Genomic DNA, 13,574 nt, shown 5'->3' with positions numbered 1-13,574 from the left:
TTTTTTTTTTTTTTTGGCTGGTTTCTCAGAGATTCTCCTGCCTTAGTTTCCTGAGTGCTGGTATTACAGGTTATTTACTAGAGAAACTGCTCAGATGTGGGTCCAAGTCAATAACAAGTTTTTATTAGCCAGCCAGTGACTACACTGGATGTATGTGATCTCATGGCACTGAGCCTTTCTCAGGGTAGCTTTTTAAGAAAAGGTTTTATAATTTATTTACTTTACATCCCAATTGTAGCTCCCTCCATTGTCTCCTCCTTGCCCCACCCTCTCTCCCTCTTCCCTCATTCCCCTCCCCTAGTCCTCAGAAAGGGGGAGCCCTCCTCCCCTACCATCTGGCCCCAGGCTATCAAGTCTCATCAGGGCTGTCTGGATCCTCTTCCTCTGTGGCCTGGCAAGGCTGCCCCACCAGAGGGAAGTGGTCAAAGAGAAGGCAACAGAGCCCATGTCAGAGACAGCCCCTGCTACCCTTACTAGGGAACCCATAAAGAGACTGAGCTGCCATGGGCTACATCTGAGCAGGGGGCCTAGGTCTTCTTCATGCAGACAATGGGAATAGCCCAACCTCAAAACCCAGCTATACCACTCCTGTGTGTATACCCAAAAGATGCTCTAAAATACAACAAGAACACTTGCTCAACTATATTCATAGCAGTTTTATTTGTAATACCCAGAAACTGGAAACAACCTAAATGTCCCTCAACCAAAGAATGGATACAGAAATTGGGGTACATTTACACAATGGAATACTACTCAGCTATTAAGAAGAAGGAAATCATGAAATTTGCAGGCAAATGGATGGAACTAGAAAAGATCATCCTGAGTGAGGTATCCCAGAAACAGAAAGACATGCCATATTAGCCATATAATACAGGGTTACCATACTTCAATCCACAGACCTAAAGAAGCTAAATAACAAGGAAGACTCTAGGGAGGATACTTAATTCTCATTCAGAAGAGCAAATAGAATAGACACTAGAAGCAATTGAAGAGAAGGAACAGCATAGGAGCCTACCATAAATGTCCTCTGAAAGACTCCACCCAGGAGGAGATTGATCAAAGCAGATGCTAAGACTCACAGCCAAACTTTGGGCAGAGCTCAGGGAGTCATAGGAAAGAGTAGGGGAATAGAAGGACTAGAACAGACAGGAGCTCCATAAGAAAACCAACAGAGCCAACAAATCTGGACCCGTAAGGCCCTGCAGAGACTGATGCACCAACCAAGGACCATACATGATCAAGGTGAGCTTTTAAGCACAAAAAACCATGTCCTGGGTTGACATACTTCAGTTAAAATGAACAGTTAGCCACTGGGCTGCATTGGTGGCACACATATTCAATCCCAACACTCAGGAGGCAGGGGCAGGTGGATCTCTGTGAGTTTAAGGCCAGAACTCTGGTTTACAGAGTGAGTTCCAGGGACACACAGAGATACCCTGTCTCAAAAACAAACAAACAAACAAACAAACAAACAAACAACCAGAAGCAGAACTATAGAAGCCAATAAGCAAGGTTAATACATCTAGAGATGTTCCCATAACTGTGGGCTTTGATGGATTAGATCTTTTCATTTTTGGCAAGGTGGTATTGTCTACATGTTGAGTTTTATAGACTGGCTCTTCCTCTTCATGGAGTCCATTGTGCTAAGGTCTGAGGGCCTGTTACAGTGGGAATGATGTGCCATCACTTCTGGATTCATCTATTGTTCTTAATGGTTTAGAGTGTGTTAATGTTATAGATTAGTTTAAGAGAATCAATCAGTTCAGTCTGCTGAGTGCTGTAACCACAAACTTGGCATATCTCTCCATTTACTGGTGATTTTAGATTTTTTAGGACTTTAGAATATTTTTTCCATAACACTTGTACACATATATTTTCGTGAGTTTTTGGTGTTATTGTAACTATATCACTTTACAAACTTCCTGTTCAAAATAGAGACTCAAAAAAAAATGGAATCATAGAGCTCAAAGTGTTATGAAATGAACTTACCTGGACTCCTATTTCTAGATCAATCTCATCCTCTAGAATACCTGTAATCCCCCTCCCAAATGTTACTCTCTTTCCTTCTCCAAAGAAAATTGTCTTGATTCTTAACACCAGTGTGGCCAAACTATATTATTCTGTTCCTACCTGCTTCTGTCACTAGGATATGTGTGTGATCCAGCCATGGTTATGTGTGGACTTCATTATAGGTTTAACCATCCAACTGTTGATAGATGCTTGGATGATTCCTACTCAAGGCAATTCAGTGCATGAGTAAATAAGCCTTTTTTGATGTTTTAAGTCATATGTGTACTTTTTCTGCTAGGGCAATTACATGTATTTGTTGAACTTCAGTAAGTAATGCCAAACTGCTGTCTAAAATACATTTCCACCAGCTGTATCTGAGTTCTACATGTAGCCCTCTTTAGTCTCTGTGAGTACTTTTACATGCTAAATGGGCAGGTCTACCCAGTATCACCCTAAATCTTTCAAAAGTCTTGCCAAGGAGTTTCGTGGCCACACCCTGTTTTGATCTTTGTCCAAAGGCTGTTACTTGAGACTGTTGCCTGCTGGAAACTGCCAGATTGCTCCAAACTGAGCAGCTCTTCCATGTTGGTGCTGGCTGCCTCACTGGACTTTATTATCTATAACTAAAGAATTAATCCACCAGCAGTTTCTATATTCTGCTTGGAACCTCTCTAGTCATGTCTATGTGTTCACGGTCACACATTGTATCAGTCACAGTAACCCAGGCAAAAGTGTCACTCACCTTTCCATAGCTCACTAACACAGTTCACCTTCTAACCCTGTCTTAGTAATTCACCTGCACTTTGTCTCCTCATCACCCTGGACCAGTAGCAATGCTGTTTTAAGTGTAGCTTAAATATACTTCCAGGTATACTGGTTTTATTAATTCTGAATAACAAACCACCTAAAAAGATGTCTCAAAATGTATTGTCTTGATTCAGCTGGCTAGCTGGGTGACCTGGGGAAATTGCCCTACTCCATGTATGCTGGGTGGAGCCATTCTTTCTCTGCAATCTAAGTGCCACCTTGATCACAAATCAAGTGGCCATATACACCTGGATTTATTTCTGGACTTGTTGAATTCTGTTGCTTTGTCTGTTCTTGGGCCACTATTTCACATGCTTACTGATCCTGACTTTAGAATAAACAAATCCTGCGGTTAAGTCATGACTCTTCTTTTCCAAGTTATCTTTTGCTCTTCTAGATACATTTTCTAATCAGCTTTTCAACACCTTTTGGATTTTAATTGAGATTACACTGAGTAATAGAGAAAAATGGAAGAGCTGACATCTTTACAGATACATGTTCTTTTTTGTATCGCTTAAACATTGCTCTTGGTACCATTTTCAGTATTCTATGTGGAATGCTTGTCCCTTATATTTGGATTTGATTTTAACTGCTACTTATAAATGATACATTGTTGTTTAAAAAATGTTTGTGAGGAACAGGTAAGATGGCTCAGTGGTTAAGAACACTGACTGCTCTTTCAGGGGACCCTGGGGTTCAATTCCCAGAAGCTCACAACTGTTTGTAATTCCAGCTACATGGGATCTGGCGTCCTCACTCACACAAACATACAGCCAAAACATCAGTACACAGAAAATGAACATAAATCATTAAAATTTTTAAAATGTTTGTGAGCATATGGAAATAAAATTGAGTTTTGCATGTTGACCTTTTATGAAGCAGCCATGCTAGACTTATTCTTTAAACCTGTCAAATCATCTGTTGATTCTTTTTTTAATTAAATTTTTTATATTAATTACAGTTTATTCACTTTTGATCCCAGCTGTAACCCCCTCCTTCTTTCCCTTCCAAACCCACCCTCTCTCCCTCATCTCCTCTTATGCCCCTCTTCAAGTCCACGGATAGGGGAGGTCCTCCTCCCCTTCCATCTGACCCTAGCCTATCCAGTCTCATCAGAAGTGACTGCAATGTCCTCCTCTGTGGCCTGGAAAGGCTGCTCCCTCATTAGGGGGAGGCAGTCAAAGAACTAGCCACTGAGTTCATGTCAGAGACAGTTCCTGTTCCCCTTACTAGGGTACCCACTTGGATACTGAGATGCCATGGGCTACATCTGAGCAGGGGTTCTAGGTTATCTCCATGCATGGTCCTTGGTTGGAGTATCAGTCTCAGAAAAGACCCCTTGGCCCAGATTTTTTGGTTCTGTTGCTCTCCTTGTGGAGTTCCTGATCTCTCCAGGTCTTACTATCTTCCCCGTCTTTCCTAAGATTCCCTGCACTCTACCTAAAGTTTGGTTATGAGTCTCAGCATCTGCTTTAATACCCTGCTGGGTAGAGTCTTTCAGAGGCTCTCTGTGGTAGGCTCCTGTCCTGTTTCCTGTTTTCTCCTTCTTCCAATGTCTGTCCCGTTTGCCTTTCTGAGTAAGGATTAATTATCTTACCCAGGGTCCTCCTTCTAGCTCAGCTTCTTTAGGTGCACAGATTTTTGTAGGTGCTTTTTAATTTAATTTAATTTAATTTTTTCTTATCAGTTACATTTTATTAACTCTGTATCCCAGCCGTGTCCCGCTCCCTCATTCCCTCCCAATCCTACCTGATTTTTGTAGGTTTATCTTATATTATATCCACTTATAAGTGAGCACATACTGTGTGTGTCTTTCTGCTTCTGGGATACCTCATTCAGTATGATCTTTTCTAGTTCCATCCATTTGCCTGCAAATTTCATGATTTCCTTGTTTTTAATTGCTAAGTAGTATTCCATTGTGCAATTCTTCAATTGAGGGACATCTGGGTAGTTTCCAGGTTCTGGTTATTACAAATAAAGATACTACAAACATGGTTGAACAAATGTCCTTGTTGTGTACTTGAGCATCTTTTGGATATATGCCTAGGAGTGGTATAGCTGGATCTTGAGGAAGCACTATTCCTAATTGTCTGAGAAAGCGCCACATCTGTTGATTCTTTTCCATACATGTTAATAATGACAATTTTATTTTTCCCTTAACTTTATTTTCACAATTTTTTTTGTTGGTTGATCACACTGCCAAGAGTACTCAAAAATGTCAAATAAAGATGCTAATTGTAATCAGAAGAAAGGGTTAACTTTGATGTTCAGTTCAATACTTGCCATACATTTTTTAAATATACTCCTATATTAGGAGTGTATTTTGATTATAAAATTCCCCTTTTGCTACTTTCCTAAGGGTTTTATGTATGTGTGTGTGTAAGATGAATAAATATTAAAGCTTATAAAACACACTTTTTTGGGTCTACTGAAATTATTTCATAACTTTTTATTTAGGTTATGATGATAAGTACATTGATTTTACAATGTCAAATTATATTTGACATATTGTAGTACATGTCATAATAGTATATCTGACATAATGTCAAATTCACATTTCCAAGAGGAAATCTGGATCTGGGGATGTAGCTCAGCCAGTTGAATACTCATCTGGCATGCCTGCAGCAACCCTGAGGACTGGCATGGCCATGTATCTCAACACTCAGGCAGGCCATCAGCAGAAAGATCATATGTTCGGAGATCATCCTCAGGTAAATAGCAAGTTAGAGGCAAGCCTACAATATAGGACCCTGGGAAGAGAAGGAAGAGGAGGAAGAGAAAAAGAAGAGAAGGAGGAGGAGCAGGAAGAGGAGGAGGAGGAGGAATCTAATTTGGTAGTTTTGGATGGTTTCTGCATCTCTATATACGGTAGTAAACTTCCTTTTATGTGGAAGTTCTTGTTGAAATTTGGTATCAAAGTTTTGTTTTGGAATTGTCACCCTTTTTTCCCTCCTCTGAAAGATCTCACATAAGCTTAGTGTTACTTAGCCCTTAAATCTTTGGTTTCTTTTAGAAATTGATTATATGAACAAGATTCCATGATACTATCAATGCATGATAATATCAATGCATTCCAACTTCTGTGTTATCAACAATAGGCTTCCAGCATGGAGTTATTGGGGACCAAATGATGGAAATCTATTTTTCACATTATGCCATGAGGAAAAAAGAAAAAAAATGGCAGTCGAAAATGTTTTATATACACAGAGAGCTTGTATTTCATACACAAAAAAATGAATGTTATTATGGTAAATTCATTAGTACTGGCTGCATTTGCAAAGATATACCATGGTGTGGCCAGAGGTCAGAGTTCAGTATCATCTCCCACCTCGCTGAGGCAGTGTCTCTCTTGTTTCTGCTGCTGTACTGCATACACTGGGCTTACTGACACTTGAGTTTCGGCTCATTTTCCTGTTTCAGCTTCTCAGATAAGTACAGGAGTGCTGAAATTCCAGATGTGGGCACCACACCTGATGGTTACATGGGGCTTAGTGTCTAGAACTCGATTACCAGGCTATGCAACAATCACTTTCACCCACAAAGCCAGCTCTCTGGTCTTATACCTGGATTCTTTTTTTATTCTTTTTTAAAATTATTTTTATTTTTATTAATTACAGTTTATTCACTTTGTATCCCCCCCTGTACCTCCTTCCCTCCTCCCTTACCAATACCACCCTCCCTCTTCTCCACCCGTGACCCTCTCCCAGTTCACTGATAAGGTAGGTCCTCCTCCCTTTCCTTCTAATCGTAGTCTATCAGAGTGGCTGCATTGTCTTCTTCTGTGGCCTGGTAAGGCTGCTCCCCACTCAGGGGGAGAACAAGCCAGTCAGTTCATGTCAGAGACAGTCCCTGTCCCCATTACTATGGAACCCACTTGGGTACTGAACTGCCATAGACTACCTCTGTGCAGGGTTCTAGACCATCTTTATGAGTGGTCCTTGGCTGGAGTATAAGTTTCAGAAAAGACCTCTGTGCCCAGACTTTTTAGATCTGTCGCTGTCCTTGTGGAGCTCCTGTCCCCTCCAGGTCTTACTATCTCCACTTCTTTCATAAGATTCCCTGTACTCAACCCTATATCTGACAGAGGGCTAATATCCAGTATATATAACAAACTCAAGAAGTTAAACAACAACAAATCAAGTAATCCAATTAAAAATTTGGTATAGAACTAAACAGAGAATTCTCAATAGAGGAATATTAAATGCAGAGAAACACTTAAAGAAAGAAATGGTCAACATCCTGAGTCATCAGGGAAATGTAAATCAGAACGACCCTGAGATTTCACCTTACACCCATCAGAATGGCCAAGATGAATAGCTCAAGTGACAACACATGCTGGAGTGGATGTGGAGAAAGGGGAACCCTCCTCCATTGCTGGTGGGAATATAAACTTATACAACCACTTTGGAAATCAATCTGGCGCTTTCTCAGACAATTAGGAATAGTGCTTTCTCAAGACCCAGCTATACCACTCCTTGGCATATATCCAAAAGATGCTCAAGTACACAATAAGGACATTTGCTCAACCATGTTTGTAGCAGCTTTATTCGTAATAGCCAGAAGCTGGAAACAGCCCAGATGCCCCTCAACTGAAGAATGGATGCAGAAACTGTGGTACATCTATACAATGGAGTATTACTCAGTGATAAAAAAAAAAACAAAAACAAAAACAAAAACAAGGAAATCATGGATTCTTAACCCTCAGAAATCTTGAGATTTAAAAAAAAGTTTGATGTTGATGTTTTAAACTATTAAAATTTGCAATAGTAATGCAACAATAGAAAATAAATACATACCAACTCTGATTCAGCAACAGCTCTCAGTGAAGTAAAAACTCTTGTTTTAGATTCTGATCTGTATACAAGTATATAAGTACAGAATAAATGCAGTGATTTAGAGCTCATGGACACTTGGTGAATATTTTCATGATCTACCATACTTATGTGTTTATCTGAATGGTAATTCTAGGAATGGTTTACTTATATATTAATGGAATGGTAATCTATAATTCCTATAAAGAAAATAATATTTTGGTTGTTTCTAAGTATTCCTAATCATATGTCTGTTAAATTGAACCAATAGTGTTTAGAAGTGGAAGAAAGTAATTTGCTGAGATGTCATTTGGGAACTTTCTCCAAGAAAGTCTGGAAGTGGAGAGTTTCCACACGAGGTTCAGTGCCTGGACACCTTTTAACAACCAGTTCTTAAATAGACAGGTGAGTTACGTACTCTAGAGCAGACATGGGTTCAACTGTGTAAAGTTATTTTTACTGGGGTATGTTGAGTCTTATTTTAACAAAAAATACTTTTGTTTTTGAGTCTCCTCCTCTTCCTCCTCCTCTTCTTCTTCTTCTTCTTCTTCATGAACCTGGCTATGTCCCACAGAGAGTGTCTTTTCACCCAAGACTTTGTCTGTTATCTAGGGAGGCACCACAGCTGCCCTTTGCTCTCTGCATCTCTAGGACATCATGAGCTTCTGTGGTGGGGGAGGGAAGTAGGGCAAGGTCAAGGGCACTTTCAAGTATGTTTCTGTGCTTTGTTAATCAGTGGATTCCATTGTGTGATTCTGTGTAGCCTGAGAGCACCTGTTCTTTTGAAAAATAATTCAGGAAGATTTCTTTGAACAGTGGGGCAATCTCACCCAGGCTTTTAAAAGGAAACAGCTCATGTAGGTTCAGCTGCTTCCATACTGGAAGGAGGGTGGGTGTAGTTGGGGGAGAAAGCCTGATCTGTAATAAAGACAATGAATTTGTGTCTTTGTGTAGGCAAAACTGAGCTGAAGCCAGCTTTCAAGGGTGTTGGTTCATGGTGTATATCCTCCCTGGAGACACAGTCATTGTGTATTAATTACTAATTTTTAGTTTTGTGAGTATTAGGAAGCTCCAAAGCTAGGAATAAAGAAAACCAAATCTATATTAAGTGGTCTTGCTTCCACAATTCAGTGAATATGGCCTGTAGATAAGATGAAATCTTTGGACTCTTGCCCTAGGCCACACTAACCTAGGTAAAAACAGGAGAAGTGAATCATCATTGCCCTTTGTGTTCCAGAGGCTCTCCTTAGCTTCTCTGTAATTATATATCCCCCTGGTTTTTCCCACTGGCCTACCCAACAAGCCCTGGCTTGCCCGTGTTACTATATAAAAGAGCTTTAAGCTGAGAGGAGAAACCTGTCAGCCTGTGTGAAAGCACTTGTAAACCATCATGAATGATGTAAATATCAACCATGGGGTTGTTAGTTGACCGACTGCTTAGCAACTAAGAACATTTGATAGTGGACAGTGAAATCTCATTTTCCTCTCTTCCAGCTCTTTCAAGAAAGAGTTACTCTCATAAGTCACTGGTTTGACCTCTGGACCAACAAGCAACGGCAGGAATTCTTATTCACAATTCTTTCACAATGCTCTAAATCACAATTAAGGTAAAAATAGCATAATGACATAATTATTGATTCTTAAGGAAACCAAAATATGGTAGCATGTTTCTATAACCCTTAAGGAGTTTTCTCTTTCCCCATAAAAAATGAGGCAGCGGTTATTTTTTTTTTTTACTACTTTATTTTTTTAATTTTTTTTTTACTTTTTTAAAAAATTTTTTATTAATTACACTTTATTCATTTTGTATCCCCCCATAAGCCTCTCCCTCCTCCCCTCCCGATCCCATCCTCCCTCCCCTTTCTGCATGCATGCCCCTCCCCAAGTCCACTGATAGGGGAGGTTCTCCTCTCCTTTCTGATCTTAGTCTATCAGTTCTCATCAAAATTGGCTGCATTGTCCTCTACCGTGGCCTGGTAAGGCTGCTCCCCCCTCAGGGGGAGATGATCAAAGAGCAGGCCAATCAGATTATGTCAGAGGCAGTCCCTCTTCCCATTACTATGTAACCCACTTGGACACTGAACTGCCATGGGCTACATCTGTGCAGGAGTTCTAGGTTATCTCCACAAATAGTCCTTGGTTGGAGTATGAGTCTCTGGGAAGTTCCCTGTGTTCAAATTATCTTGTTCTGTTGCTCTGCTTATGAACAGGTTCTGGTGCCTGCTTCTTCCTCCAGGCTGAAGCAGAGCCTTGGGGGCTTAAAACCTTCAGACCCGTTGGGAGGCTGTTTCGTTTTGCAAACAGTTGTCTGTGGCTTGGTTTATTCTCTTGGCCTATTAAATTCTCTCTGGAGCTGTTACACAGGCAGTATATGCCAGATGGATATCTGGTACATAGGAGGACGCTTCACAAATCATTATTAAATACTGAATGGATCTGAAGATAATGTAAGAAAAGGAAATACATGAAAGAAAGAAAGAAACAAAGAAAGAAGGACAATACTAGTGGCCTTTAGTGTTATGGGAAGACATACAGCATACCAGTGTTGATTGCTAATGGATTCCTGCTCTTATTCCTCCTTTCCCCTTTGGCATAGTGTGACATTTCTTAGTTGAAATCACAGCCAGGGCAGCTAATGTTCTGATCAGGATTAGTGCTCTAGAGAGTATTAGCTTTCTCTAATTGGGAAGTCCCAATTCTTCAGCTGCTTGAAGCTACTTTCCAGTGAGCAGAGCAAACATCAGACTCAGGAGATCATCAGAGCAATCAGTGGCCTAGTAAACAGCCAGCTAAATGTTAGAAGTGGACTCTCATGAGTGAAACTGGAGGTACTCACGATGTGTGGCTAACCAGAATATTCTAGAAAGCCTCTTAGTGTGCCTGGACCTGACTGAAGAACCTAGATGGGCAACAGCAGGTCCTGTAAAAATGGTTTTGCAGAACTCATCTCCAAAGAGGTTACGGTGAGTTTGTCTTGGATACTTGCTGATAACTTTGGCCAACAATCATAGCAGAACAGTATTTCTGAGATGTTGTCCTTTGTCCATGGAGTGAAACTCTTTACCCAGTTCTCTTTGTCAGAGAACTGGACTGTCAAACCTGTAGGAAGGATTCTAGAAAGTGGCTTATTTCCTACTGTTTAGTCATCAGTTGGGGTTAGTTCCTTTCACTGGAGCTCAAGGAGAGGCTAACCTTCAGTTTCTTATACAATTATCAAAATCATTAAGAAGTAAGTGTGGCCAAACTGGCTTGGACTTCAAAAATTGCCTCCTACCATTTCTCCCACCTTTCCCTGCCCACCAGTTGAGATCACTTTTTAAAAAATCTTCTTCACTGGCCTCTCACTCCTGCATCTGTGGGTTTGGAGTAGATTGTTCACTGAGGATTCCTGGCAGGCTTCACTGGAAGAAGACAGCTCTCTGTGTTGGATGAATTGTGAAGATTCTTTTACTTAAGGAATATTTATTTTCCTGTACTTATATGTATGTGTCCAGGGAGGGGATGTCTGGAAGCCTGCAGAAGATCCTGTGGAGGTGGAGTTATAAGCATTTGTAAGCTACTGTACAGTGTGAGTGCTGGGAAGTAACCTCAAGGCCTCTGGAAGAGCTGTTACGTGCTCTTAACCACTGAGCCATCTTTCCAGCCCCAATAGAGGCTTTTCAGTCAGTGTCTGAAGATCAGGAGGAAGGCATGCTTCACTATAGTAATTTGCTGTGATTTCTTTTATTCTGCTTTTCAGCTTTCTAGAAAAAGAAACAAATAACAGACCAAATCTTTGTACAGTGCAGTCTAGTCTCAGCGATAAAGCAAGCAATTTCAGTTGCAACCACTGGAGGTCACTAGAGATCTTGTAGTATAGATGAGGCCGCTTAACATAGACCTGACATTTTGTCGCTGGAATTGTACCTTGGTACCCGAATTCTTCTTTCTGTGGAACCAACCTGTTCTGTAGTATTTCTTTGCTTTGTTTGACAGAGGCTGTGTTCCCACAGAGGGATCCATGAGTGAGTCATAGTTCATGCAGCTGTTAACACGCTCTCTGGGCTGCTGACTTCACAGGAAGTTGTCTGTGAGTTTCTGGTTTCTAGATTTGACCTTCTCAGGTCCTCTTTAACTTATAGAGATTGTTTTTGTTATTGAACATAATATTTCTATTCATGCTCTTCTCCACCTCAGGCTTCTTTATTTAGGTGATTTTACCTCCCCTCAAATGTTTCCAGAGGTACACTCTTGGGTTGCAAGTCTAATTAAATTAGAGCTGTGGTCAATTTTACTTAGATCTAGAAACTCAACTAATTTTTGAACAAGTTAATACAATCAGCTTCCCTTAAAACATCTTTATAGAGATGCAATTCATATACAAAAACATTCATCAACTGAAAAACTCAAGTGAATAGTTTTAGAATATTCAACAGAATTTTGTGGTCATCATATAATCTATGTTTACCACATTGCCATCATTCCCAGAGCAACCTCCTAGTCAGTCATAGCCACTCTCTCTCTCTTGTCCTCTCAGCTGTGTACAACCACAAGTCTTCCTGTCTCTAAATTTACCCCCTCTGGACTCTTCATATACATAGAGACTGGTAATGTGATTTTTTTTTTTTTGGTAGCTTCTTTTATGTATTAAAATGTCAAGGTTAATCCACTTTGTAGCACACTTTAGCACTTCTCTCCTTGTCAAATAACATTCCATTGTGTGGACTTGCCACATTTTAGCCTGTCATCAGTTGGTAGACACTGGATATGCTTCCTATTTGGACTGTTGAAGATAATGCTCCTGTGGACATCTGTATCCACGTTTTTCTAAAGGGTACTTTTCTTTTCCTCAGTTTTAGCCCAGGTTCTAGGGTCTGGGTATTCATCAGATTTATTTCTTTAGTGCATGACTGGGGGGTGGTCATGAGCACGCTCAGGTGTGAGCACGCCCAGGTATGAGCAGGTTCAGGTATGAGCAGGCTCAGGTGTGAGTGCGGAGGTTGGAGGACAGCTGGTGGGAGCTGGTCTCTGTCGCACTGTGCGGACCTCAGGATTGATTCAGGTAGTGATGCTTGGCAGCAAGTGCCATGACCTACAGCCATCTCCCCAGCTGTTTTACTTCTCTTAAGCATACATATGAGCGAGCTTAGTGGTGGAGGGCTTGGCCTAGCATGTGTAAGAGCCTGGGTTCAATTCTCAGTATGGGAAAAATAAAAGTTATGAAGTAAAGTACTATTTTGAGGGAAACAGATGCTTGTAACAGTACCATCGAGTTTTAGTTAGTCAGTGTTTCTTTTGAATTCTTATTCCTGCACTCCTTCTCCTCTCATAATGTAAACTTAATGAGTAAGAAAAATATACATGACTTGTTGACTTGCACTCTCGTGTAAACTCTACTGTATTGTAGAACGGTACTTTCTGTTAAAGTTTGTTTGTAAAACAAACAAACACAGGCCATTGTTTTTGTTTGTTTGTTTTACAGTCTCTCTTTGTTGATGAAACTTTTTGTACAATATATTCTGATCATGTTTCCCCCCTTCCAGCTCCTCCCGGCTCCTTCCCACCTCCTCGCATACCCAACTCCATTCCCTTTCTTTTGTTTTAAATGGTTTATTTTATAATTTCCAGATAACTTTTTAAATCCATATAGTCATATTTATAAACATGGTATTTCAGTATCAATAGGAATATGTTATCAGAAGTTTTTGAAACTTTATTCCTAATTTCTATAAAATATATTTAAATATCTAAGACCTAGTATTCCATACTGTTAACTTTTAGAATGATCTCAAGTGGAACTTTATAATAACTAAGATATTTTTCATTAATTTAGTATTTCAAATCATCCTTCTGGCCAGTGTTCCTCATTTTGACTAAAGAGTTTCCTCTCCCGGAAGTGTTTTCATCTCTCCGTTATGCACTTCCAAGGACATAACACTCATGTGTCAGCAGGCTTCATGGTTCTTG

General features: G+C 40.2%; 1 protein-coding gene across 1 annotated transcript in view; it reads left to right on the top strand.

Annotated features, from left to right (window-relative positions):
- Positions 1-7,931: 7,931 nt before the first annotated feature.
- Positions 7,932-13,574, top strand: part of Ect2l (epithelial cell transforming 2 like) — a 76,485-nt gene continuing 70,842 nt past the window's right edge. Inside the window, exons 1-2 of the mRNA XM_055602111.1 lie at positions 7,932-8,033; positions 9,123-9,235. Of these exons, the coding sequence (XP_055458086.1) occupies positions 7,932-8,033; positions 9,123-9,235 (215 nt within the window). The remainder of the gene's footprint in view (positions 8,034-9,122; positions 9,236-13,574) is intronic.

This window comes from Psammomys obesus, unplaced genomic scaffold (assembly GCF_907164565.1).
Source record: "Psammomys obesus unplaced genomic scaffold, mPsaObe1.curated_primary_1811, whole genome shotgun sequence".
Taxonomy (NCBI): Eukaryota; Metazoa; Chordata; class Mammalia; order Rodentia; family Muridae; genus Psammomys; species Psammomys obesus.
The sequence above is the reverse complement of the archived record's forward strand: the minus strand, read 5'-3'. Positions and strand labels throughout refer to the sequence as shown.